Source organism: Emydura macquarii, unplaced genomic scaffold (assembly GCF_026122565.2).
Source record: "Emydura macquarii macquarii isolate MOO-44397 ecotype Brisbane River unplaced genomic scaffold, CSIRO-AGI_Emac_v2 contig_71, whole genome shotgun sequence".
Taxonomy (NCBI): domain Eukaryota; kingdom Metazoa; phylum Chordata; order Testudines; family Chelidae; genus Emydura; species Emydura macquarii.
The window spans coordinates 1,670,171-1,697,325 of record NW_027130208.1 but is presented as its reverse complement, the minus strand read 5'-3'; the positions used below and the strand labels follow the sequence as shown (position 1 = coordinate 1,697,325).

Here is a 27,155-nt window from a genome sequence, read left to right as displayed (position 1 = left end):
TAATATGACAGACAATAAAAAACTGAGACGGAACTGATAGAAACCCAAGTCTCCTGAGTTCTGGAAGCTCTCCAGCACTTCGTGATGCTCAGCTCAGTCTCTGGTGTTCTCCTTCAATCTCTTTCCTTCAGTCTGTGGTCTGGTATTCCCCTGACTTTGGTCCTTGCTCCCTTGGTTTCATGAAGCTTTCAATATTACATAGGCACTAGTTTTCCTCCAGTCGAGATTATTTAACATCACACAGACACAGTTACGCATTTATCCCAAACCTTCATAATTTATTTTTCGTTCGCCATTTTATGTTGTTATAAATCATTAGCATGACTTCAACATTAGACATAACCCCTATTTTCTACCATTCAGCGATGTTCTTTATATTTCTATGTCATCGTGCAGTGCATGTGGATTTAATTTCTATTTGAATAGGAGAGTTATGGGAACTATATGGCCTGACCTTAATGTCAGCATTTTCTTATCTTTTCCAAACTGCGTCTTCAGGGGGACCTTTTGCTCAAATTCTAATATCATGCTTGAAAATTATTAAAAAACCTGGCTGGTCATTTTGCCTGTTGTATTTTGAAGTGCTTTTTATTTTACAGTCTTGATAATCAGTTTTTTTCCCCAACTGCATCAGATTTGAATGCTGTGTCAGCCTGCGTTTTGACACTGTTTGCTCTCCTGATACCCTGAGGGCTCTTTAAACAGATCTTATTTCCTATATAACAAACTTGCAGTGTTCCCTGCACTGTGGGCCAAGTTCAGAGGTGTACGGTGGTGTAAATTAGATTCACACACACACACACACTAACTTCGCCCCCCACTTGAACAGTGGTTCAACCACATTATAAAGTCACTGAGCATCTCACAGAGACAATGTTGCTTTATTTCTCTGCTGTAATTTGGGGTTTGACTCTGAAAAGCTTTACTTAGGTGAGTAGCCCAGTGATTTCAGTTGTACCTGCAGGTAAGTGATTATATCTAGTACTATTACAATTGCTATAGTAACTACTTTAAAACTAAACAGTAAAGCAGCACAGGAGACTCTGGGATTGTTCATACAACTTCCTGGGCTGAGAAGTTGAGAAAGAACGTGGTGGAGGACAGCTAAATGTGAACAAAAAGGGAAAAGGAAAAAACAAAAGAATGAGCTACATTTGAACAGGTAATTATGGCTGATCCCTTTCTCTGCACATAGAGATTTTTGTCAGTGCAGAACTGAGCTTCCCTGTGAATAACCACACAGACTTCCTCATTCTTGCGGTTTGTTCCGATCTGCTAAGCTGTGTGTAGTTGATTTCACATTTATTAGACCTGCAGCATAGGTACATGTGGTGATTCACAGAGGGGCTGGGCTGTACCATGGACTCAACCCCGTGGATCACTAGATTTACGAAACTTAGTCAGAAAGGTGTCCTGTGTCCTTTCTCTGACAATGCCCCATTTGGAACACAGCCTTTAGCGAGTGAAGAGATCTGTAGGACATTTTCCCGGGTATGTACATTTTAATTCAGTCCATAAAAGAGCTCAGATATCTTCGTGTTACTGGGAAAATGCAGGGAAAGAGGGGCTTTTTTTAAGTATAACTAACTAATAGATTTTTGTCCTTTATTTTGGTTATCACTGTAGATGTTTTTTACAATTAAATCTGACTCAAGCTCTCTTGCAAGGGTGACTGCAGTGGCTGGCTGTAACATAAAACACAGCTAGTAGCAGCTACTTGGGATAGCATATTGCTTCTCAGTTAGTTATTATCCATTCGTATAACATGGGGACGTTGAGGGTGAAATTGGATTAGCTGGGGTACTTTTTACAGGCTATGACTTGGTGATAGGTTTCCTTCCTTCTACTCCTTTCTCTACTGTTACACTTCTTTATTTCTAGGTATCTAGTTTGCCAAAGGAACATTTTCCAGCCAGGATTACTTGGGCAGCACTGTTTATGGCGAGAGTTAATGTTAAAGCCCTGAGTGATTTCTGTTTCTGCCTGTCCTTTGACTAACTGGAGCTAGAACCTGTTGTCTGGTGTGTGCGCTGTGTCAAACGTCTTTCTCCTTTACTGATATTGGAATAGCCCTAGAAGTGGTTCTAAAAGGAACCTGGTTTTCTTAGTACCATGCTGAACAAATGCTGTGACTAATTAAAATGTAATGTCCGTGGCTAGTCTAAGAGCCGGTGGTTACTGCCGATTACTGATTGGTTGTTTTTGATGGGACCTGAGGAGCTCAGTCTCGGCTCAGGCCCCCCTGGTACCACGTGTAACAGAAAGGACAGTCCTTCCCCCCGAAGAGCTACAAGTTCATCCCATGGCAAGGAAATAGGCACAGAGAAACGACCAACCGAAGGAGCAGAAGAAGACAAGGTACCCATGTAATGATCATGTGTCGTGCACGTCTAGTGCGGCTCGTCTGTAGCACTCAGAGGTTGGATAATAATGAACCCTTCACTGTCCCATGAGACATCTCATCAGATTCTTGTTCAAAATACCCAGAGCTGCGGCTGAACACAGCTGTAAATAAAGAACGTAGATCTGTAAATTGCAGATCTGTGCGCGGCATCAGCACAGACTTTAATGCCGATCTGACCCCAGTGTGCTATCGGGCAGTGTTTCTCAACCTTGCAAGTAGCAAGTACCTCTAACTTCTGAAAATTTCAATAAGTACCCACCACTCAATCTTCCACAGGGTTTTATATTTACAGACTAATGGGAGCCATATGTTGGAAGAAGGGCTGAGTATATAAGGCCGTGATAGGACAGATGTCAGATCTAGTGTGGGTAGGGTTACCACCTTTACACCAGGAGTGCACAACTCAAGTATGTACCTGGGCTAGAGGTGATGTTCGCCAAAGCTAGGAGGCTTTGAGCAGCATGCCAATGCTGGAGAATATAAAACACCAGGCCGAATTTTATGCCATAGATTTGGGAGGAGGAAGGGGTGAGAGAGAGACAGGACAAGAGGGTAACTGGTGAAATCTGGGGCTGTCAGATGTCAGTTTCACAACTCAGCTAGAGCAGTGACATTGACAAGCTTTCTGGGCACTGGGCTTTGAGCCGGGGGTGGGCTGCCACCCAGTCCAAGCTGAGGCAGAGGAGGCTTCCGCGCCGGCTGGGACCCATGGATGTGGGCAGGTGACTGCTGCCTGTCTTCAAGCCGGGGCGCTGGAGGCTGTCCCTCTGCTTGGAGCCGGGGCGCAGGTGGCTGCCACCCAGCTGCGAGGCCAGCTTGCAGGATGCAGGAGGCTGCCAGTGTGCTCCCATCTGGGAGCTGGGGCCAGGTGGGAAATGGGCTGCTGCCGCCCGGCTTCCCCAGAAGTCGGCAGCTGCCACCTGCCTCCTCTTCACTCTGTTTTTCCCCGTGTACCCCCTGCCTGTGTCTCGCGTACCCACCACAGGTTGAGAAACGATGCCGTAGGGGAGGCTTCGGGTCCTACGTGTTTTATTATCTTCTTTAGATGACTATACATTCATCCCCAGTGTATGCAGTTCTCAACAGGGATGCTCTTAAAAAGGAGGAATGAAAACATCATCGGCTGGGTTTGGTTCTCAGCTGCACCGGTGCAGAACTCAGCAAGGTTTACGGGAACGTCTGGGGGATGGTTCCAGCTCCTTTTTCACTCCTGCTAACCCCAGCAATCCGGCCCTGTAGATTTCACCACCACCCGTCTCTGGCCTTGCAATCTTGATTGCCCTTCCATAATACGCAGCTGTCTAGCGCGCTCCTCGTTGACCCAACGGCTCAGTGTAATTGATGGCCCAAACAAAGGGCAGGGTAATTAGACATTGAGCTCGCAGGTGTGATAGTCACCTGCCGTATGTTGACACTGTGTCCATTTCTTTATCTCTCTATTTTCATGGTTTCCCTCCTCTTCATTTCCTCCTTTTTATTGCTCTCCCAGTGTTCATTGCTTTTTTATATTTGTTTTCTTAACCTGCAGAAATTGGTGGCTATGCTGGGGAATTGCAGTAGAACAGGTTCCGCTTATCGACCTGCCTCTTGCTGCATCACCACTCCTGATAATCTTAGGGCAGATCCTGAGGGGTGGGTTCGGCGTGCTATAGGAACACAGCAGTTGCCAGACGGGAGCAGACCCAAGGATCACCTCGGCCAGTATCTGGGCTCTGACAGTGGCCAGCACCAGCTGCTTCCAGCGCAGGGAGAAATCTGCTCCCAGGGAAAGTTTCCTCCCCACCCCCCTTAACCAGTGTCTGGCTTGTCCCCGGATGCAGGAGGGTTTTTTAGGATGTACCATTCTAACTCTGGGTACTCTTGCTATCCAAAGAACTGTCCAGGCCTTTTGTGAATCCTGCTGAGTTCTTGGGTGACCTCAGCTCCCCGTGCCGGAAGGAATGACGTAGCCCAAAGGATACAGTGCTTGGGGAAATCTCACTGCCAGGCCGAGTTCACAGTGGTTTGGGTTTTGGCTCTGTGATGGGCACTGAAGCGGGACCACAGAGGCAAACCAAGAATAAGAAGACATCAGGGTGGATCCTCGGCGCTGGGAACTGCGTCAGTGGCAGTCACGCTCTAACCCAGTGCGCTGAGCTGGGGAGGGTTGTCCAGTGGGGCGTGGCAGGGCCTTCTGTTGAGTCCTGCCGCTTGCAGATGATCCCGCCAGGCCCTGCCTGCCTACCCCTTCTTCACTGATCCAGCCGACCAGCCACACCCGGGGGAGAGGAACAAGCAAGAAGCAGGAAGAAGGAACCGGACTCAGTGCAGAGAACACAGCTAAGTCATGGTAGGTGCCCCCATTTCCTCAATGGCCCCGTCACCACCATCAGGACCAGTGGGACCCAGGTGTGACGTCCAGCATGATTCTCCCCGTAAGCAGCTCTCCAGCACAGCGGGCGCCAGGCTGAGCAGGGTTCTAGTCCTTGTGAGACGAAGGGGGAACCATCCAGGCAAGTTCCTGGGAAGAGGCGTATTTAGAAGAGCTCCAGCTAACAGGGCTGCCCCGCACCAGGAGGGCTTCCTGCCACGTTCAGGCCCCACATTCACCAGAGGCAGCTGCACCTCTTCGTGCACATCAGTACCCATGCCCTGCTCTTACAAGGGCTGCCATTCCCTCACTCATCCGCTCACCTGTCAGGACCAGCCCTGCAACAGCTAAGAGAGGCGAGAGTGGCCGAGCCAACCTGAAAATCCACTGTGCAGTGGCGGCAGAGCAGAGCCAGCCCATTATCTGTATGGTGTTGACCTTGGTGACCTCTGAGCCTTCACCCTTGCCACCTCCGGGAGCTTCACGCTGCCTGCCCCTTACTCCAGGCAAGCAGCAGAGGGGTCGGGGGTCTTCCTGCATATACACTGCAAAACCTGGTGGACTTCTAGACCCTTTCCCAGCTCTGGGGCAGATACTCAGCTGGCGTAGATCAGCATTGCTCTGTTGACTTCAGCTATGGCTCTAGCGTTTTGGCTCCAAACTGAAGATCCAGGGACCTGCCTTTCACCTTGACCTTATTCAGTGATTAACTATGTACCTACAGGAGCTGTAAATCCTTCATAACTTAGCCTTTCAAATGACTGACAACCGTAAGCCTCTGGCCAAACATTTTTAGGAGCTGAACCATTAAAAAAAAAACATCTGGCAGGTAGCGTTTTCCTATGGAATAGCCCAGCTAATCACATTTGACTCTGCCCGTATCGCAAGTAAGAATAGATTTGTTCCATGTCATTATAAACCAACCCACGCCCAGCCCGCTTATGAAATTAATTCTGATTCATTTGGTGAAGTTTTGCCATACAGATTTCAGTACTGAACACCCTCGGCGTTCTACCACTCAAAATAGCCTGGCATTGGGCTGGGAAGTCTCCTTAGAGACCCATTTGTCAGCCAGGGTTTTCCACTCTTGGGCAAAGCAAGATTGCATCCTCCACACCCCCTTTTGACTTGCAAGAAGGAAAAAGGCTTAAACGGCCTACCTGAACATCCTCAGAGAGAACAGTGATGCTGATGCTGGAGGGAAGGCTGCTGGCGAAGACGCTGCCTCCTCTTAAATACACAGTTAAGGGCATCAACACAAGCTCCCTCAACTGCCTGCTTCTCGGAACTGGCAGCTATTTCTAAGTCAGAAACAAATACATTTTACAAATGCTCTGAGCATAACAATGATCATTTCAAAGCAAATTGCATCGATCTGTTCAGCTAGCAGGCACCCTCAGCAGGGGTAAATTGGCACAGCTGCACTAAAATCAATGGAGCATTGATGATTTGCACCATTTGCAGAGCGGGCCTATTATGACAGACGCCCACAAGTAAGTCAGAACCGTGGAGACCTGGGAGAAGGGTCGGAACCTGGGGGAAGCAGGGCTGCTATAGCAGGGATAAGGGGGAGAAATCAAATTAGTATCTTAGATGTCGGTACACTAATGAAGGAAGTATGGGGAATAAGCAGGAAGAATTTGCAATGCTAGTTAATAAACACAACTGTGACATAGTTGGCATCACAGAGACTTGGTGAGATTATATGCATGACGGGAATATAGAAGGGTACAACTTGCTCAGGAGGGACAGGCAGGGGGGAAAAGGGGTGTTGCCTTATATATTAAAAATGTATACACGTGGCCGGAGGCTGAGATGGAAATCAGAGACAGACTTGTTGAAAGTCTCTGGGTAAGAATAAGAGGGGTAAAAAACAAGGGTGGTGCCAGGGTAGGGGTTTACTACAGACCACCAGGAAGAAGAGGTGGATGAGGCTTTTTTTAAGCAACTAACAGAATCCTCCAAAGCACAGGACTTGGTGGTGATGGGGGACTTCAACTACTCAGGTATCTGTTGGTAAAAATAACATGGCAGGACACAGATTATCCAACAAGTTCTTGGAATGTATTGGAGACAAAAAAAATTATTTCAGAAGATGGAGAGAGGTAGTAGGAGAGAGGCTGTTCTAGATTTGATCTTGTCAAATAGGGAGGAACTGACTGAGAATTTGAAAGTGAAAGGCAGCCTGGGTGAAAGTGATCATGAAATGGTAAAAAGTTCCTGATTCTAAAGAATGGTAGGAGAGAAAACAGCACAATAAAGATAATGGATTTCAGGAAGGCAGACTTTAGCAAACTCAGGGATTTGGTAGCAAGTCTAAGGGGTAAAACAGCTAAAGAGACTTGGCAATTTATGAAAGAGACATTATTAAGGGCACAAGAGCAAAGTATCCCATTGCATAGGAAAGATAGGAAGTATGGCAAGAGACCACCTGGCTTAGCCAGGAGATCTTCAATGCTCTGAAACTCAAAAAAGAGTCCTACAAAAAGTGGAAACTAGGTCAAATGACAAAGGATGAATATAAACAAATAACACAAGTATGTCAGAACAAAATTCGAAAGGCGGAGGCACAAAATGAGAGTAAACTAGCTAGAGACATGAAGGGTAACAAGCAAACATTCTACAAATACGTTAGAAGCAAGAGGCAGACCAAGGACAGGGTAGGCCCGTCACGCAGGGGGGTGGGGGGGGGAACAATAACAGAAAATGTGGAAGTGGCAGAAGTGTTAAATGACTCTTTTGTTTCAGTTTTCACCGAAAAGATTAGTAGCAATCGGACATCTAACATAGTGAATGCCAGTGAAAATTAAGTAGGATCAGAGGCTAAAATAGGGAAAGAACAAGTTAAAAATTACTTAAACAAGCTAGATGTCTTCAACTCACCAAGGCCTAATGAAATGCATCCTAGAATACTCGTGGAGCCAACTGAGGAGATATCGGAGCCATTAGCAGTTATCTTCAAAAAGTCATGGAAGACGGGAGAGATTCCAGAGGACTGGAAAAAGACAAATATACTGCCAAATAAAAAGGGAAATAAGGACAACGCAGAGAATTGCAAACTAGTCAGCTTAACTTCAGCACTCAGTAAGATAAAGGAGAAAATAATTAAGCAATCAATTTGCAAACATTAGAAGATAATAAGGTGATAAATCACAGTCAGCATGGATTTGTCAAGAGCAAATAGTGTCAAACCAAGGTGATAGCTTTCTTTGTCAGGGTAACAAGTCTTGTGGATGGAGGGAAGCGGTAGATGTGGTATATCTTCACTTTAGTAAGGCTTTTGATACTGTCTCGCGTGACCTTCTTATAAACAAACTAGGGAAATACAACCTAGATGGAGCTACTTATAAAGTGAGTGCATAACTGGTTGGAAATCCCAGACAATACTTATCAGTGATTCACAGTCAAGCTGCAAGGACATATTGAGTGGGGTCCCGCAGGGAATGGTGTTGGTGCTGGTACGGTTTTGTTCAATATCTTCATCAATGATTTAGCTAATGGCATGGAGAGTACACTGATAACGTTTGTGGGTGATACCAAGATGGGAGGGGTTGCAAGTGCTACATTTTGATTAAAATTCAAAATGGTCTGGACAAACTGGAGAAACGGTCTGAAGTAATAAGATGAAATTCAATAAGGACAAACGCAAAGTGCTCCACTTAGGAAGAAACAATCGGTTGTGCACATACAAAAGGGAAAATGACTGCCTAGGAAGGAGTACTGCAGAAAGGGGTCTGGGGTCAAAGTGGGTCACAAGCTAAAGATGAGTCAACAGTGTCACACTGTTGCAAAAAAAGCAAACATCATTCTGGGATGTATCAGCAGGAGTGTTGTAAGCAAGACACGAGAAGTAATTCTTCCTCTCTACTCCATGCTGATCAGGCCTCAACTGGAGTATTATGTCCAGTTCTGGATGCCACATTTCAGGAAAGATGAGGACAAACTGGAGAAAGTCCAGAGAAGAGCAACGAAAATGATTAAAGGTCTAGAAAACATGACCTGTGAGGGAAGACTGAAAATACTGGGTTTGTTTGGTCTGGAGAAGAGCAGACTGAGGGGAGACATGATAACAGTTGTCAAGTACATAAAAGGTTGTTACAAGGATGAGGGAGAAAAACCTTAACTTCTGAGGACAGGACAAGAAGCAATGGGCTTAAATTGCAGCAAGGGTGGTTTAGGTTGGCCATTAGGAAAAGCTTCCTAACTGTCAGGGTAGTTAATCACTGGAATAAATTGCCTAGGGAGGCTGTGGAGTCTCCATCATTGGAGATTTTTAAGGGCAGGTTAGACAAACACCTGTCAGGGCTGCTCTAGATAATAATTAGTCCTGCCATAAGTGCAGGGGACTGGAGTAGATGACCTCTCGAGGTCCCTTCCAGTCCTACAATGCTGTGATTCTATGATTTTCCAAAGCTGCATAATGCATGTGAGACACAATTCAGGATTTGGTGTCTGTGTTTTGTCTGTGCTACATTTCTTTTGATTTCTTTTAAAGGAAAATCCTTATCTTCCATATTTTGGTTGGCTCAGTACCTAGAAATGTCTATTGCAGGGAGACAAAGAGGGTGTATATGTGTGTTGTTCAGTTGAGGTCGTCAGCCTGACAGGGGAAAGAGAGAAGTACAGCAGTGAAATGAAAAGTAAAAAAGAAAGAGCAGTATTTTCCTTGGGACGCTAAATTGAGTTTTCCTCCAGTATAAAGAGGAGAATGTGAACATTCACAAACTGGAGAGTTCTGAATCTCTGAAACGCTCTCCAAGAATATACGTATTTTCTGAAATTCCTCTCCTAAGGACCAACTGCTGCAAACAATATCTTGGAAAGGTCCAACGTTTAACAGGTAGAGTTTCCTTTAATGTCAGAGTCTGATAGGAATCCTGTAAAGAAGGACAAGTGTTGCCTGAGTCATGTTTATTAAGGACTCTGTTTGTTCCAGGAAAGGTTTTTAATTGCTTAGCCAAACAATCTGTACATTTCACCCACCCTACCCCCATCTCCACCATCGTCCACGTCTTCCTTTCTACTGTCTCTCCAGCTGGTAGCTTCCTAGTGTATGATACAATACATTGCTTTTCAGTGAGTGTCTTCCAAAACCAATCCATATAATTAAAAGGGAACTTCATAGAAAGAGGGATAAGATGATCCCTGGGGTATGTTAGTGAAGTGCTGGGGATTTCACCAGGGGCAGATTTGGCCCAGTGAGTTTGATTTGCGATTAAGTCAAAGATAAATGGCGAAACAAGTAAATTACTTGCCTAAAGATGTATTGTTTATTGGCTTAAATGCCATTTATCTTGCTGCATACTCTGCAGCAAAATCAACAAGTGCATCTACGAATCCACATTTTGTGATGGGTAAGAGCTGGGCCATGGGAGGAAGCAATTAGTTCCTTAGATTATTTTGCAAGAGCCTTCCTGGAAATGGTTCTCTTCCTGTTAAGACTGGATTTGGGGTCAGCTGTGCCGGGGGGTTGCAAAGGGGGTCAATCCCCCATGGGGAAATGGGGAGAAAAAAGCCTTCTTGGAAACACTCCTGTCCCCAACCAAACTCCGAATTAGTTTTAAGATGGCGCTTGCTAATTTATGAAGAGGATGATACGAGGGAGTTGGCTGTGATAGCAGGGAATTGAACTTGCTGGCCCAGGAGGTCCCTTCCATCCTAGCTCCCTATATATCTCCCTGTCCTTGTTTCTTTGATTATCAAGGCTGTGTGTGTGTGAAAACATCCTTGCGTCTCTTGCCTTTGCCCAGGCACAGCACGAAGGAGCTGCAATGGCTACAGCGGGGGCTCTCAAACTCTGTATTGCTGGGACCCCCTTTGAAAATATTTCAGCCTGTGATGAGCCCCAGCCCCCCACGCCACCCCACCCTTACCGGCATGTGTGGGGCTGATAGCTCGCAACCCTCTTCCCGTAATAACCTCACGACCCCCAGTTTGAGAACCCTTGGACTACAGCATGAGGATGTGCTTGCCAGAGACCTCGTTTGGCTGGCTGATAAATAGCCTCCGATGCGCTGGGCCATTGACTGCAGGGCAGGGCTGTGAGACGGAGAATTCACTGGCCTGGCTGGGTGCTCTGGGTGGGATTTGCTCCCTCGGCTGCCTTGGCAAACAGCCACCGGGCCAGTGAACTGCAGAAAGCTGGGCGAGGACCGGAGCAAGGCTCAGCACGGGCAATGGAGGGAATCTCGGAGTCAGAAGAGAAGGAGCTGGGCAGCCCGGGCTGATGCTCCTGCCCCCTGCTCCCCTTTTCTTCTTCCTGAGCTCGCTGTTGCTAGCTGCTGCAGTGTGGGCCTGCATCCGATCTCACGTGCACCAGTGTAACGCCACTGGCAGACAGCGCAAGGGGGCTCCCACGAACTGAGCCGTTCTGGGGAGGGGGCCAGTCTGGCTGCCTTTACTGGTACTTCCCAGGCATATACAGTGTTTGCCTCTGAGACCCTTCGAGCTGTCCGCTGGCAAGTACTTAATGTCACCGGGGTATTCCCTAGACTCCCCCGAAGGGCTTAGCCCTGCCAACCCTTAGGTGAGTTTGAAATCCGTGGGGCTGCCTGTGAAAGGCAAAACTAGTCGTGAGGTTAAATCTTGGCCCTGTGAGCTTGAGATCCTGAAACATTAGTTGTCAGAAACGGCGAAGACTTTACTAATGGCTGCTGAAGACAGGCTGGGGTGTTTGTTTCAGGATTGCACCATCTGACCGGCATACAAAACCTTGGGCAGTAAACCGCAGTAAACAGGTTGGGGCTCCTAGGAATTGTGGATTTGTCATTCTAGCCTAAATGCTCCAGCATCCTGTTCAGACATCTCTAGCACGTGCGGCTAGGCCAGCTGCAGGAAGCCATGGCTGCAGTCCTGTGGCCTGTGATACGCAGAAGGTCAGATGAGATGATCAGACATAGTCCTGAACAGCCGCACCTTGCAGACATGCTCAGAATAGGCAAACAGCTAAAATCTGGCAACGTTTCTTCAGATTCCACCGTCTAGTGTTTAACGAGAATCAACATACGGGGGCAGTTCTCCAGTTTCCTGTTTCTCTAATTAACACAGGACTCCGGTAAAATAAGTCACAATGGAATTTCCCACTTTTTCTTTCCTTGTAGAAAGGAATGACGCTCTTACATTCATGCCAACTCAGAGAAACACCTGCAACCACAATACCGGCTGAACAGAATACGTGTGACTCAGGTCCGTTTTCCTTGACGCATACAGTCAAGGCCAGTGGTTGGGGCCAAACCAACATTTCACTGTAGTAAATTCACTACAGAATAGGATATCCTGTAAATAAGGGCTTCTGGGCTCAGAAAACCCTGCAGTGCTGCTAACTGGCAATATATTGCTTAACAAATATTTATCATACATAAACCTAGATGTGAAGCAACCACACGCACTGAGCGTCTGTCTTCCTTCTGAAATGCAGATAAGGAAACAAAGACCCGCCTTTTGTCCCTCACATCCTGGCGTAGCATGGTGTCATGAACTCTTCCGTGGTGCGCTTCAATATTCGCATCAAGTAAAATTAAAACCAGTACAGCCTGGTAACTGGTTCAAAACCCTTGTCTTAGCAGAGCCTACGGGAGGGACAGAGTGGGAAGAAAGGTCAATAATTTGCTAAGAATATAAGGACTTGGCCCCTCCTAAATGGAAGGTCTTGTGGGTAAGGCACTTGGCTGGCCCAGGGCTCTGGTTTCATTCCTGGCTTTGGCACAGACCTGGGCCACTCCAGCCAGGAACATCTTTTCCTACAAACCTTCCTCCTTCGTTATGCAAACATTTCCCCCCGGTGCTGCTAACCTATCCCGAAATTAACGTGCTGCGTGCAGCGGCGCTGTAGCCGTGTTGGTCCCAGTTTACTGGTGAGACAAGGTGGGTGAGGGAATATCTATTATTAGACCAACGTCTCTTGGTGGCAAAGACAGCCACACACACAGCGCATCTTCACCTGATGGGGCTTCGAGCATCCCGACTGGGTCATGTGGGAAACACCGTGGGCCTGATTCTGAGCTGTGAAGGCTTTGCTGACTTCCACGGGCACTGTGGTGTGCAAGGAGGGCGGGTGCAGGCCCATGATGTCCCACGGGATGATCACTCACAACCTCGGGGCTGGGAATGAGCCACAGGGGCAAGTGTCCTGGAGCAATGGAGAGTCCAGAAGCAGATCAGAGACGATAAGCAGCATGAAGACAGGAGGAGACACCTGCAGCTCGTCACCGCCCTTCCAGGGCCATACGGATGCTCCCTCTCTGGGATCTGCTGGGGCACGCCCATCCCCCACTGATTTCATGCAGGAATGCAGCCTTGGGCTGTTCAGGGACCTATCGCTAGATCTTCGCTGAAGGCCCACGTGGTTGAATCTGGCCAGGCTGGTTTCTGGGGGGCACCACCAGCTTTCGAAGACGCACAATGGGCCGCAAGCAAAATCATTTTCCTCACGTGCTCTGGGGACTCGACTGTGCCTTGTAGGCAGAGTCAGAATGGGGTGGGGGGGGGGGCAGCCGGAGCCTAGGGAGGCAACGTGCTTCCAGGACGCAGAGCGTCGCTGGGTGCTCACCAGCTTGCATTCATGCCCCTCTGTGGGATGCAGAGAGAGGGGCTAGACCATGGCCCTCCACACCCACTAGAAACACTGTCAGTCCCAGCTGGAGCTGGTTACGTTCAGCCCTTGTGCAAGTATGGGGCCATTGCCCAAGTCTGAGCAGGAAATGAAAAATCCGGGAGATGGTTTCTCAGTAACTCTCTGGCCCATTGATTACATGACCTGTCAGACAGGTTGTGGATGGAGAAAAGGGAGCGAGGGAAGGATCTTTTTTCTTCCTCTTTACATAAAAGAAATGCAATCTCCTTCCACCGCAGCCTGGCAGCCGCTGTCATCGTCCGCCCATCAGACAGGCGACACAGCACCCAGCACAGCTCTATGAAATTTTCCACAGAAGATCTAACAAAAGTATCGTTTGCTCCTTTAACTGTGAACAAACCAGAGCTGGGGGGCATGTCAGGCAGTTAAAATTAGCCTCCCAGAAGAGGTAAAGCAAGGCTTTGAGGTAAGAAATCCTTCCTCCACAGCCCCTTGCATTCTGTGTGTCAGATCAGAAGCAGCATGCGGGTATGTAGCGCAGGAGGTAAATATCCCCTTTCAGGCATCCTTTTATCACTCGTAATGGGTTAGATTTGAAATGACAGGACAGACCATCTCATTTACTGGGGACTGCACAGAACCGGGATTTAAAATATTCTGTAATAAAAATGTGCTATACATTTTTTAGTAATGTTAAAACTCATTCATCTTATTTATAATTAGCAGAAGATAGAAAAAAATTTGATCCATTTTGAAGTAGAACATAAAACATTGCCCGTAGAGTTCAAAGAATAAGTGGTGAGTCACCAGGGATGGTCTAAAAAATTAAATAAGTTTAAAACAATGTATGCTGGGCCAATATCATTGAGCCCAAAATATAAAACGTCTGAAACTTATAAAAATGACTTGTAATAACTCTACAAGAGCCATCACAGCCGAATCAAGTCTGTCTATCTATCTATCTATCTGTCTGTCTGTCTATCTAATGGGATGCTTCTTTGGTGTGACATCTTATTGCAAAAATACTCAAGTAATACTCTAGTAATGTTACCACAGCAATTAAATTAAACTCATCTGTTTTTTTTGTGAATGATAGTTAAATTTTAAGATACTTTTTCTGTTTCAGCAGGTTGACCTGTGAGCTTTGATTAGAGCCCAGATTCCACTGTAGCTGGGTGCTAAAATGAGGCTAACAGGTAAGAGGAGAGAGGATATGTCTTTTATAGTGAATATAAAAAATGCCCTTTGTTCATATTCTTTGGGTCTGTTTCTCGTTTGCATGAAGACCACTAACTTAACGTATTCAACCAGCGTGTGTAAAGGAGCAACGTGTAAATAAGTATGCAGCCTTGGTTTTAATAACTTTTAGATATTTCAGCCTCTTCTCCTTTTTCCAATGAAATCCCTCCAGCCTGGGGAAGCGATGAGCGCAGAGAGAGTCCTGGTTCCCTACGAGCCATTCACATACAGTATAAATGTTTGCTCAAATCATGTTTCAAAGGCAGGAAAAGAATGTTGTGCTCCACCGAACGTTGCTTTTAAACTAAATGCCAGTCAGATTTCTATTCACATCCGTTCAGCTGGACCTAGTCCCTCGTTGGGATTCATAAGCCTCCCAGCGCTGGGAAGTCCAGAAGGATTTACATGGGTTTTGAACTCATCAGGTTTACTTTAGGACGGAGAATAACGTGAATGATGCTTTGCAGTTATGTAGCACCTTTCACCCAGGGACTGCAACGCACTATAGACACATTCATTAATACAGCCAAAGATTTTTATGGCCAGAAGAGATATTATGATCACCTAGCTGGACCTCCTGCATGGCACAGACCAGAGAATCCACCCAGTACATTGAGCCCAGCCCCAATAACTCACAAAAACCCCATGAGGTGCATATTATTTATATGTAAGAATGGGGAAACTGAGGCACGTGGCGGCCAAGTGCTTGCCCAGAGTCACACAGTGGGCCAGTGGCAGAGCCTGATTCCCGGTCTCATGCTGTGACTCAATTTCTTGGCTACATTCAGGATCCTTTAAGCAAACCCACTGGAGCCAGCAAGGGCCATGCCCCAAGCTCTGAACACCCCTGAGCTCTGGAGAGGGTTGGCTGCAGACATATAGCGGAGTCGCTGTCACTGGAGCATCCACCGTCATGGCCCCCCCGTCCCTTCACCTCCCAGGGGACGAGCAAGACTCCCGTCCCATCACTTCCTGCCCCTCCGCTCTCGGGGACCTGGAAGTATCTGCTCTTCTGCCCACGCATTGGTTGTATCGTCCCCTGCGGCTGTACGGGAACTGACTGACAAAGGCTTCCTGGCCAGCCCTCTGCAGCACTGTGCTCTCAGGCTGGGCACACAGAGGGCAGATGCAACAGGCGAAGGATGGGCGCTGATGACCTACTTAATGCCAAGTGCCGGTAATTACTTGGGCACCAGCCATGGCCACATGGAAGGGGGTCTGTGTGGGGGTAAGGCTCTGCCCCGTAGCTCTGACCGCTGGGTGGACTCTCAGGCCTCTGAAGAAAGTATGAGGTTTTACTTTTTCAAAGGGCGGAGGAGACTTCTCCTTCTCTAGAGCCGAAGGCATGGCCGTGGCAAACGGCGGGAAGAGAGGTCTCCCCGCCCCATTGCAGGGTGGCGGTGCAGTGATTCATTCTCTCCATGCCACGGCAGGCGTGATCCGGGTAGCAGCGCTGCTGTTCGTGCTGGGTGCCACGTGGCTCTTCGTACGGACGTACTTCGACACGCAGCGGAAGGTCATCAGTTTGCGGAGCTGGCTGGGTAAGCTCATCGTTGCGGTACCAGACGGACAGCGGGGGCCAGTCTGGAATACATCAGAGGCTTCTCCTTTGATGAACTAGGGGGCTCCATGGGCTATGCAGTCAGCAGCGCCACTGATCCTGTCAGCTGCCGTGTTTCTGCCTCCTGGCTGGAAGAGGATATGCTGTCCCCACCCGCTGCCCGGGGGCCAGGAATTACAGCGTAAGATCTCACATCCAGCTCCTCAGTGGGTCTGGGGACAGCATGCGCTCCATCCCACTCGCCCAGCTCCCCGGGGGAAGATGGGGCAGTGATGGCGAGCAGGCTACCTGTGCCTTGTCCGCAACGCTGCATCATTTCATGCCTCCAGCTGGGGACCTGGGCCAGTGGCCAGGGACGTAGGGGACGCCCACCCAGCAGAAAGAGACCTGTGGCGGCAAGTCTCAGAGCCTGGATCAACTGACTCGGGCTTGTGGGGCTGGTGCTGCTGGGCTGAAAATAGCCGTGCAGATGTTCTGGCTCGGACCTAGATGTTTGCCCCTGCATTCGCTGGCTGAGTCGCTGTCTCTGCGTCCATGGCGCCTGGTCAAAGGCCATGATCAGTCGTCTTTTCTCACGTAGAAAGATGTAAATAGCTCACCGAAGCGGTGGGGCTCACCAGCCCGCCCCGTTCATCCAGAACTGTGGGGGTGCAGAGGCTTTTTTCAGCAAGACACACAACGTCCTCCTCAACTCTCTGCCTTGGTCTCTTTCTGGTCAGGAAAAGGCAAGAAGATGGGATGTTTCCTGAGTGTAATTCTGTTGTTTGTGTCTCTCCAGGTTCCAGTACTGACCTGCCCAGTGAGTATAACGCTGTCAGTGTCCGTTGTACGACACGGGAGGTTGCATGGAGCTCTGAGCCGAGAACTAACGAGGCAAATTTCTGGGGCTCAGTTTTCCAGGCCCAGGGTGAAATCACACCCCATTGAAGTGACTGGGAGTTCTCCTCTTAACTCCAGTGGGGTCCGCAGCTCGTCTGTGGTGCCTGAATTGTTGCCAAATATTCACACAGAGGCCCCAGTTCTGCCACTCTTCTTGATGTCGAGTGGCCCCTTCCTGTTCAAGATCTCCCAAAGGACAGCTGGAATCGAGGCTGGATGTCTGTCCAAAAGATCCGCTCTAGCTCAGCCTGAAATCACGGGCTTGATGCAGGAGTCCCTGGGTGAGGTTCAGGAAGTTAGACTAGATGATCATAATGGGCCCTTCTGACCTCAAAAATCGAGGGAGTTTGAGGCTTTGGGGAATCCCAGCTGCTGGCTCTGTATGTTCAGAATGGGGATACCTCCTCGGTGCTGACTATGGAGTGTCCTTCTTGGACATAGATCCTTCCTTCCCAGGGATGGGTGTCAGCTGTCTCCCCCACTTCTGTCCTGCACCCTGCAAAGGTCTGGGCACCCCGACACAGGCTGAGCGTGTGAGGGAGAGCATCAGTTCCCTGGCAAACGCCAATCAGCGTTCTGGGCCCTGCCGCCGTGGTGCCAATAGGATGGGGGAGCTCACCCAAGGGCTTGGAGTCCCAGCAGAACTCTAAGCTTTCAGAGTGGATAAGCCAATGCCTCTACTAGAGTCCAGATAAGTGTGGATCTTTGGGGATTCCCAGGGCTGGGGAGGCAACCCCCTCCCCCCCAACAGCTACACTGACGTATTCAATTGTCAGCTCTTTGGGGGCATCTTTTTAGTCACACCCACAGGTTGCAGTGTAGATATAGCCTAAGTGGTGCATGCTCCATGAGCTGCACAGGGATGAATTTCACCCAGTGCACCAAACACTGAAGTCTCTGCTCAGGTTAGATTCAGACTCCCATTTGTGTGCCTGAGTACAGACTGAGGCAGCCCCCTCAGGATTTGGCCCATGCATTGAAAATCCCCACCAGATTACCTGTATTAAGAAATGTCCAAAGGCTTCCTGTGCAGTGCAATGCAATTTACAGTCTGCTCTTTTTTCCCTTCAGAGGCCCAACCCCCACGAAACAAGTGTGAGCTTAAAAAAAGTTGTCCCAAAAACTCTTTTGCATTTAGAATCAGCAGTGGAGCAGCCAATGTTGTTGGGCCTTCTATGTGCTTTGAAAATACGATGTAAGTACTGAGGTAGCACACAAAAAAGACATATTACATTGAAGGTGGGAGGGACTCTCTTGGAAGAGGACTTGGGAGGTGGGCTGAGCAGTCTTGAGGGAGGAACCTTAGAAGCAGCCAAGCCTGGGGAGAAGGGTTCAGCTGATCTTTGTTATGTTGTTTATTTGTTTGATAAAATCAAACTCAGGAAAGAGAAAAGTGTGGACCCCACATAGTATATGGGATGTGCTTGAGAACAAGGTAGGAAAAGCACCTGCTCACAGAACAGGATAAGAAAAACAGCTTGGTAACAATGGTGATGGTCATAGGTTTCAATGGGGTTGAAAATCCTTTGACAATAGGCCTCCCTGCTGCTACATTCATGAATATTGTAACTGGCCTAAAATGAACCCTGCCTGCAGACGCCCTTTCAGAATGGCCATGTTCGGCGCCTTCATTTGGTCCATTTCTAGGAGGACGCTACGTGCCATTTCCTTCTCTGGGTTTTGTTTTCCAGTCTCATGAGCGGCGTGAAAAATAACATTGGCCGAGGGTTAAACATCGCGCTAGTGAACGGTGAGTTGTCCGTGTGGGAGCCCTTCCCCTTTGTACACAGTGAGCCCGGTCCCGCACGGACTGCAGCAGGGCTGGCGGCTCTGGCCGTCTCTGTGCATTTGGGCAACTGTTCAGCTCCAGAAACCAACTGCTTCCGTGGGAAGGAAATGAGTCGGTCAATGGGAGTAGCAACGATCCCTGTAGCTATAGGTGTAGAGCTAGTTCCCTGCGTAATTGTCAGGCAGCTGGTAGTTATCTATCAACCAACTAATGCTTGCCCAGCACGGACAGGCTTCGATCCCCAGCCAGCAGAGATCAGCTCAGCTGCATTGACTTCAGGAGGGTGATGCCGGCTCCCACCCGCTGGGGACCTGGCTCTTGCTTTGCAGAGCATTACATTACACAGCACCATTGGGCCCACTCCTGAAATCTGTAACCAGGCAGACGCCTGCTGCACACAGCTCACTTCGTCTTCGTCTAGTCTGGCTGCGGCTGTGACTTCAGGGTTTGGCCCCTTATTGGCTGCTGACCAAAAACGTGTCAATCCCTGGAGTGAGCCTCCCTGGCCATTACGTGTTTTCTTGTCCTCTGACTGTGAGGCCCAGCACCCCCCTGCCGCTGGCACCTGCTGAGTTTCCCAGAGCGGTGCTGCTGGCTGAAGAGAGCCAATTCCCTCGTCCTGCCGGGCTCCAGCAAGAGAAGTTGGCACGGAGAAAATGGTTAAACGGCGGGGAGGGTCTGAGCTCAGTGGGGGGCAGCATAGCTCAGGGTTTAAATGACCCTTTACCACCAAAGCCCAGCGCTTTCACCGCCCAGCCCGCCAGTGAGGAGGAAAGCTGGAACGGAAGCAGAGCCCTGGCAGAACTCACGAAAGGCAATAGGGTTTCCTGAGTCAGCGGAGAGTGGGGCCCAGGGCGCACAGCGATAAGGTATTGCTTACAGCCATACAGCAATGGGGAAACCAGCGCCAGGCGCCGCCAGGGAGGTGAGAGCCACCCTGTCTGCACAGCACACAATGGCTCAGCGCCGCGAAAGGCAGCGTTTCACTGTCCCAGAGACAGTCACACGGCAACAAGACGGAAAGAAAGAAAGACGTTTTGCTAACGGATTTCCAGGCAAGCTGCCAGGTGGCGGCGAGCAGCTCACAGCCGCCCCCTTGCTTGTTCCGGGCTCTCGGCTGGGACAGGGTGGCCCATGGCGGGCAGGGTGAGGCGCAGAGGCTGGCAGGAGACAATGTCTTGGGAAGAACTGTGCGAGGGGCCCCCCCAGCTCAGGCTGGGCTGGCTGAGTCCCAGCACAGCTCAGCTGGGCGGCTTACATTACGCTGGGAGGTTTGTGTACTGACTTGCCTTCTGCTGCGCTGGAAACCGACTCCTCCCCCCACCCCGGCCTGCGTCTGAGGAAGCAGGAAGGCTGAGCTGCGGCAGGGACCCCACCAGGAATCCTGGCTAACTCGCCCGACTGGCCAGCCCGGGATGCCAGGGGAGTGCCCGGCAGAGTGAGAGCCGCACTGCCCTGTGAAACCACACACCCTACCCTCCTTCCTCTCCTCCTCCTCCCCGGGCCATGGGCTCCTGGCCCTACCCTCTCCTTCCTCCGGACCCTCCCAGCCCCAGACAGACTGCGTCCAGCCCCTGCAGAATTAGAAGTGGTGCAGAGGAGACTCTTGTGCCCTTCCCCCGTGCCCCGGCAGACCCGTGCAGAGAGATCTGTCCGGCCATCAGCTAGCAGTGAGTAGGGCATCCAGATAGCAAGTGTGAAAAATCAGGACGGGGTTGGGTGGTAATAGGTGCCGATGTAAGAAAAGCCCTGAATATCAGGACTGTCCCTAGAACACCAGGACATCTGATCACCCAGCAGCGAACGTACATCACCGTCAGCCTGTTACGGGTGTTATTGCCTGTACAAGCTGCCACCCGCGTGCCAGACCATGGCTCTTGCAGCTGTGGCTCTGCAATGCACCGAGCTAGTTACAGGCTGGCCTGCAAGGGGCACGGCATTAGAGCAGTCACGAGGGAGCCCCTGGCCCCGCGCGTTCAGTGCCCACCTCTTCTTGTTTGTTCCGGCCTGACTGGGGGAGTGGGCGGCGGGGTGATGAAGACAGAGGGTGACAGCACGGCTGCTCCTGAGCCTGGCTACAGAGGGTCGAAATCTGCCCCCACGTCCACGCAACCCCATGGAAGTCAGAGGGTCGCCTGGGCGTCAGAGCAGAACTGGCTCCCCCGAAGGCTTTAATGTAGGGGTTTGTTTTAGGGGACCGCCAACTTCCTCTGCTCTTTCGAGAATGCGAATCTTTGCTGTCGTTTATTAGCAGCAGCTCTGCAGCTGGACGTATTCAGGGGGTGAATTTTGCACTTCATAATTCCCGGGTACCGCTCCGGCAGGCCCAAGACAGTTCAAGGTTCCTTTTTGTAACGGACCTGTGTGAGATCAGCGCTCCCCGCTTTCCTGCTGTCCTTTGGCAGCTCGGGTCCCTCCCCCTCGGGTCAGGGGGGACGCCTAGCAATGCTGCCACCCCCTGATTTAATGTTATCTGTCATTCCACACCATGGTCCCAATCCTGCAATCGGCTCCATTAGCTCAGGCCATTGAGGAGACCCGGTGAGCCTCTCCTCGTCGTGACACAGGGCTCTGTACTAGTTGATCCCTTTTGCTGGACTAGGACCTGCAATGGACTGATGGCCAATGAGCCTGGGGCAACTTATTTTAGCAGCTCCGCTCACTCAGCAGCGCTAGAGCCTGTCCCAACTACTAGACGGCTGCGCTAATCCCGCAGTGCCAGTCATGGGCACAGGATCCTTTACAAGGGATTTGGAAACAGAAAGTGCAGGGTTGCATCCAGGAACAATTTTGCACATATTCCACTGGCTACATACGATGAACAGAAGGACAAATTAACGCATTTCTGCCAAGATCTTCTATTGCAGAAAGTAATCACTCTGTTTCATTTCACACCAGGAACAACTGGCCAGCTCCTGAAAACAGACAGCTTCGACATGTATTCTGGAGGTAAGGCTCTGCTTTCACTAAACACTCTGCATCTAAGAGTGCTTTACGTTTATAATAAACCCAGAGCATTGCAAGCAGTGCCGCGAACCAGCTCTGTCTACTTCCTCTTCTGTTTATTCACTAGTAAAATATAGTGGGTGTTGCCAACTCTTGCTATTTATATTTGATGTTTACCTTAAAGCCCCTGCTCCTGGAATCACGTTATTAAGTGAGAATCTCAGGTTTAGTTTTTTTCAAAGGACTTTTCTGGCCTTCATGGCTGTGGAGTAAAGCTTGTAAACGTGCCCCTTAATGTCTCAATAAACAAGGCACATAAAAAGATCCAAATGTATTATTTTTAAAATCTTGTGAGTATTAAAGCTGACTCATGATTTTCACACACTGGGATTTGGCAATGTTGTTTATGTAGCTTGTTTCTTCCCCTCTGACCACATAGTAAATTATGGATTCAAGCATATGGATACTAAGAAGCTTTCCACATTCATCTGAAAGCATGTATTTAAAAACCAGTCTTTATCTTCCTGTAGGGTTAAAAATCTCTCTCGCTCTATTCACATGAATTATTCTGCTGATTTTAATGGGATGAAGCTTTTGAGTGTCCTGGACACCAGTGGGCCCACATTTTGTATCATGTAGACACTACGGTGCCCAGAGGCCAGCCCTTCAGAAACATGTACGGAGCAGCTGGCTGCTCACAGAAGCATGGGGTGTGTGTTGATAGCACTGTAAGAAAGGTCGTATGTGAACTTCCAAAGGATCGCAGTGGACCTATTATCTATGAGGAACTTCACCTTTCAGTGTCATCCGGCCAAAGAACTGAACCTGCATTCTGGTGGGAGGAAATTGCTTAATTGCCACTGCACTCTCTGCTTTCCAGTATGGTGAATCCACCTGTCAGTACCCGAGGGGGCCAAATCCTACCACCCTCCCACAGCCAACAGAGAGCAGGGCTGGGCACTAGGGGTCAGACCCTCAGCAGGTGTCAGTCAGCATAGGACTATACACAGCACTGGAGACACACCAGGTTACACCAAGTGAGGGTGTTTAATAACAGCTGGACAAGTCACTGACGCTCTCCGCCTGCGAGGTACCCCCTGCTGGGAGACAGCACCAGGCATAGGCACCACTCAAGCCCTAAGTGGTGCTTAATTGGTTCCTAGGGCTTGTTTCTGGCCGTCTGCCCAGTGATGACTATCACACTCAGGGCTAAGGGCTCCGTGTTTCCTGGGCGCAGCAAAGCACCCTCAGCTCAACCAGAGGACATCTGGGTGCTCAGCCGTGTCCAGGATTAGACCCGTTCTGCTCAATAGCTATTGGTGCCCTTCTGTGCCTGTGTTAAAAAAGGGTTACCGAGCATCCGCTGTGCATGAGTCCATAGGCATGGCCAGTAAAGAAGCTGCAGTTTCCGGCTAGGTCCCTAGATAGAGCGTTACACTGCAGAACCGCGCGTTATTAGCGCAGGCGCAGGTGGGCTGGTAACAGCTGCACTGGAGACACAAAGTACGAGCTGATCTGCATCCAGCGTTGTGTTGTTAACTAGGACCTCAAGCAGCCAGTGGATCCACACGGGCAGACATTGCTCCTGGTGTCTGCAGTTGCAGGATCAGGATCCTGAACTATGCATTTAGTTCCGCGTGAAATGAATCGTAACTTCCATCGCTCCAGGAAATTCAGGCTGCTGTCGTGGAATTGCATAGTTACTGAGCAAACATTAATAGCAGACGCCTGCTTCCATTTGTTTGGCTGGCAAAGATGACTTTTCACACCGTGGCGGTGGGAGAACATAGCCCTTCAACGTGGCACAAAGGGCCCAATCCTGCAAAGTGCATGGGGCCTTCTGCAAATTGCTGAGTGCCTTCAAATCCATTGACGATAAAAGGTGCTGGAGGGGTATTCAGCACCTGGGACGATCCGGCCCCCAAATGTGGAGAATTCAGAGCAAACAAGCCACATATTTTTCTTTCAGCAAATACATCAGAAAATGACTTTTCACCTGGTTTTCCCCAAGGAAGATCATTCTTTGCACAGTTGTTGTGTATCTGAGACCCTGTCATTAACCCACACCATCGAATAGCTCAGTGGGTATGTTAGGGGCAGTTGCTTTTGGTCCTAATGAGTTTAGCCCAATTGCTTTTAGCTAATTAATCAGCAAGGAGGTGTTTTATTAATTAGCCTAAATGGTGCTGTGTGATGAACTTTGATTTAAACCATACCGGATAGGAAAACTGTCAATAATACTTACCAGAAATGGGCTAATTTGGCTCTGTGGGGAAACCCAAAGAAGAAGAATTGAAAAGGAAATAATTAGTGGAAGACAGACATCATCTTTCAAAACCCACAGCCTTTCCAGAAGGTCAGGACCTCCATGTCCAAGCAGCTAGTCGAACAAAGTAAAGATCGTTGCAGTAAGAGCTCTGAGCAATTTTTGTTCTAACATAAAGCAAGATCGAATGAAACCAGGCTGCAGGTTATGCTGCACAGTTGTAGTTCTGTAGAAGTCACATTGCTGTCTGTTGTCAGAAACGGGCTAGTCTCCTAACGTCAGTGTGATGCGAATGCAGTCTGACTTGAAAAATGGTGTTGGGTGAAATTCTCTCCCTCTGCAATTCACCCTGAGGGCTGCCCCAGGACCTCAGGGTATATAGTCCTTATGCTGGACCTCTGCCCAGGGTGAATTGCATCCTATCTGTATATCTCTTGGGAAATTGGCCGGGTACTGTGTCTTTTAGCAGAATGTCTTTGTTGATTTTCTTTGCCAGATATCAAGGAGCTACTGAACTTCCTGAAAGCAATCGAAGGTGGCATTATAGTGATAGTTGCCACCTACGACGACCCAGCAACAAAGTAAGTACAATGTGAAGAGGTGATGTTTGATTTCTAAGGGCCACGCCTTCTCCCACAATGTCAATGGCAAATCTCTCATGGACTTCCAGGGGCACAGGATCAGAGCCCAAGTCCATCGTTCCTACAGTCCTTACATTACAATAGGGACTGGATTAGGATAATGTGCTCTACATGGAGCTACCCCTTCAGATCATTCCGAAACGTCAGACAATGCAGCTGTCGGCTTGGCAGGTGCCATATTTCAGGCCGAGAGCACATTACACCAGTGCGCGGGAAGCTGCACTGAATACGCAAATAATCTCTGACCTACCGAACCCTAAATGGCTGGCGACATTAGATTGTCCTTCTCCTACCATGAGACTGTGGCAACCGGGACCAGCAGAGGACTCAATCAGACAGCCCTCCTGTTTGAAATGGGGATTGAGGATGGGATAAGGTATCTTAGAGCTACTATGGGGCATAACCTGCAGAGCTGTCTTAGGGTAGATCCCAGACAGTGGAATAAAGTCTTTCAGGAGCTATGGACCATCACAAACCTCCCCACGTTCTGCTCTGCTCCAAGTTCCAGGTGCATTTCTTTGACCTGCCTTCTCTAACAGACCTGTACCAACATTTGGACTAACGAATTCTTACAGTGTCATGTTTGCTAAAAATCTCAGCGCTGTTGTTTTAAAACGTGCAGACAGAACACTCCCCTGCACACCCTTCTCCCCCTGAAAGGACAACTAGGTGCCAGAGGTTAGTCGTGCTGCATAATGCATGAGTGGAAGGCTCAGACACTCTGGCGACGAGCATCTTATACCAATATAGAACCTGAATGCAATGGCATCGCCGCCTCCCCTGGAGCGAATGAGTGGGCTGCTAGCCAGCTCGCCACTTTCCCCTTTCTCTTTTAGGCTGAACGACGAAGCACGGACATTATTGACTGGCCTGGGAAGCAGCTATGCGAGCAAGCTGGCCTTCCGAGACAACTGGATTTTCATAGGCGCAAAAGGGCTCCAGGTTAAAAGCCCCTATGAACAGGTATTTTCCCCTCTCCCCTAGGACTAAGCCTGTGGCCTGGGTTAGTATGTGAGACCGTCAGCGCCTGTCTGATCTAGTCCGATTCATGCCATCCTGTCTCCTATCTGTATCCAACACCCCACTCTGCTGAGCCCCACACTGAGACAAAGCACAGGGCTACCCTCCGGAGGGGCACTGTTCACACACGTGCTTCTCTCCTAATTCCAGCCATATCCAAAGCCACTGGCTGGGAAGCTGCTGCACAGGCCTTCCAGTGACTGGAACTGTGCAGTAGCAGAGACGTGGGTCCATGTGTCCTGTATGCCCCAGGACGTGACTGGCCCCTTTGATTTCACCTCTCCGTGCAGGCTCGTCCTGCTCCCACACATACAGTCTGCACAGGCAGATGTGTGCCTGGAGCCACTGCGCCCCCCCCCTTACAGCACGCACTGATGCTGCTTTTGCATGTGGTGGGCAAATACGTAGAGACTGAGAACGGGGTCGATAATTCTGTAATGTTATCATCTTTATCCCCCAAGTGGTAAATGCTCAGCACCTCAGCTTCCTCCACTGGGAGCGTTTCTCTTCACTGTCTGCTGAAAATGTGCCCTTCATCTTGAATATACAAGTCACTAATTAAATGGCAGGTCCACTAAAGGACAACAGCCTACTACTGCTACCAGCTAACGGAGCATCTCCTTCAGCTCCAGTGGTAGAGCTCAGTGTTGAACATCCGTGTTCCAAGCCCTGCTGACAATGCATGCAGGGGAGCTGACATTCTAGACACATCATGCTAATGAACTGTCTTGCTATAAATCTGACATTGCCTTCTGTCTATGTCACTGGTCAGCCATTGCCAAACCCTCTTGCTTTATTTCTTTTTTTCCCTCCAAAGTACTTAAAAAATGATGCGGCAAAAAACAAATATGAAGGCTGGCCTGAAATCCTGGAAATGGAGGGCTGCATACCCAGGAAGATGGATTAGCCGTGTGCAGACGCCCGAGCAGTGCCTGCACCAAGCCTTATTTAACTAAACAGTTCTGCTCGGTTGGAAGGAGGCATTTCCAGCTGAATCCGTCAACATGAACTGATCCCAGCTCCAAGACAGCCCAAGCCAAGTGGCTATTTTCTAATTCTCAGCCAACGTATAACGGCGTCTGAATGCTGCTTTCCAGATGTGTCGGCTCTGGTATCCTAGACCAGCTATGAAGTCCTCACAACGTCTAATCAGATTTCAGCATGCTGTTCTATTATATTAATAAGGCACATGTTGAGATGAAGGCAGTAATGTCAATATTGGGTATTTAATTTTTCTGTCTGTCTTAAAATATCACTGCTTAAGTGCACAACACCCCTTGGGAAGAAATCTCTTGAGCTTCTGCTTCTTGAGTTCTTAAATGTGATTTTAAGAGTGAAAGCCTCCCATGTTGTTTCCAAGAAAAGAAATCTGAGTGCCAGGGACTTTTCCGCTTTGCTGGCAAAGGCAGAACAAGATCCCATGGCTGGAAGTCCAAGTTAGAGAAATTCAACCTTGAAATAAGATGCAATTTCCTAGCAGGGAGGGTG

The 27,155-nt window shown here is 49.1% G+C and overlaps 1 protein-coding gene across 4 annotated transcripts; it reads left to right on the top strand.

Moving 5' to 3' along the window:
• The first annotated feature begins 1,367 nt into the window (after positions 1-1,367).
• FAM3D (FAM3 metabolism regulating signaling molecule D) lies at positions 1,368-26,929 on the top strand. Of its 4 annotated transcripts, none has more exons than XM_067540080.1 (10): positions 1,368-1,491; positions 14,456-14,522; positions 15,999-16,106; positions 16,905-16,925; positions 18,077-18,200; positions 18,697-18,755; positions 21,693-21,743; positions 24,503-24,587; positions 25,484-25,610; positions 26,485-26,929. In XM_067540080.1, exons 2-10 carry the CDS (start codon positions 14,510-14,512, stop codon positions 26,572-26,574), a joined length of 678 nt encoding a protein of 225 aa, XP_067396181.1. In that variant the 5' UTR covers positions 1,368-1,491; positions 14,456-14,509; the 3' UTR covers positions 26,575-26,929. The 4 variants fall into 4 exon arrangements, with proteins under 4 accessions (XP_067396181.1, XP_067396173.1, XP_067396165.1 ...); XM_067540072.1 differs by having other exon boundaries at positions 1,390-1,491; positions 14,453-14,522; XM_067540064.1 differs by lacking the exon at positions 1,368-1,491 and adding an exon at positions 2,293-2,358 and having other exon boundaries at positions 14,453-14,522.
• The last annotated feature ends 226 nt before the right edge of the window (positions 26,930-27,155 follow it).

Bases quoted from the DNA above. Each gene is read 5' to 3' on its own strand.
- FAM3D (XM_067540080.1), top strand. The intron at 16,926-18,076 runs GTGAGTATAACG...TTTTCCCTTCAG, and splicing joins TTCCAGTACTGACCTGCCCA to AGGCCCAACCCCCACGAAAC. The intron at 18,756-21,692 runs GTGAGTTGTCCG...ATTTCACACCAG, and splicing joins AAACATCGCGCTAGTGAACG to GAACAACTGGCCAGCTCCTG.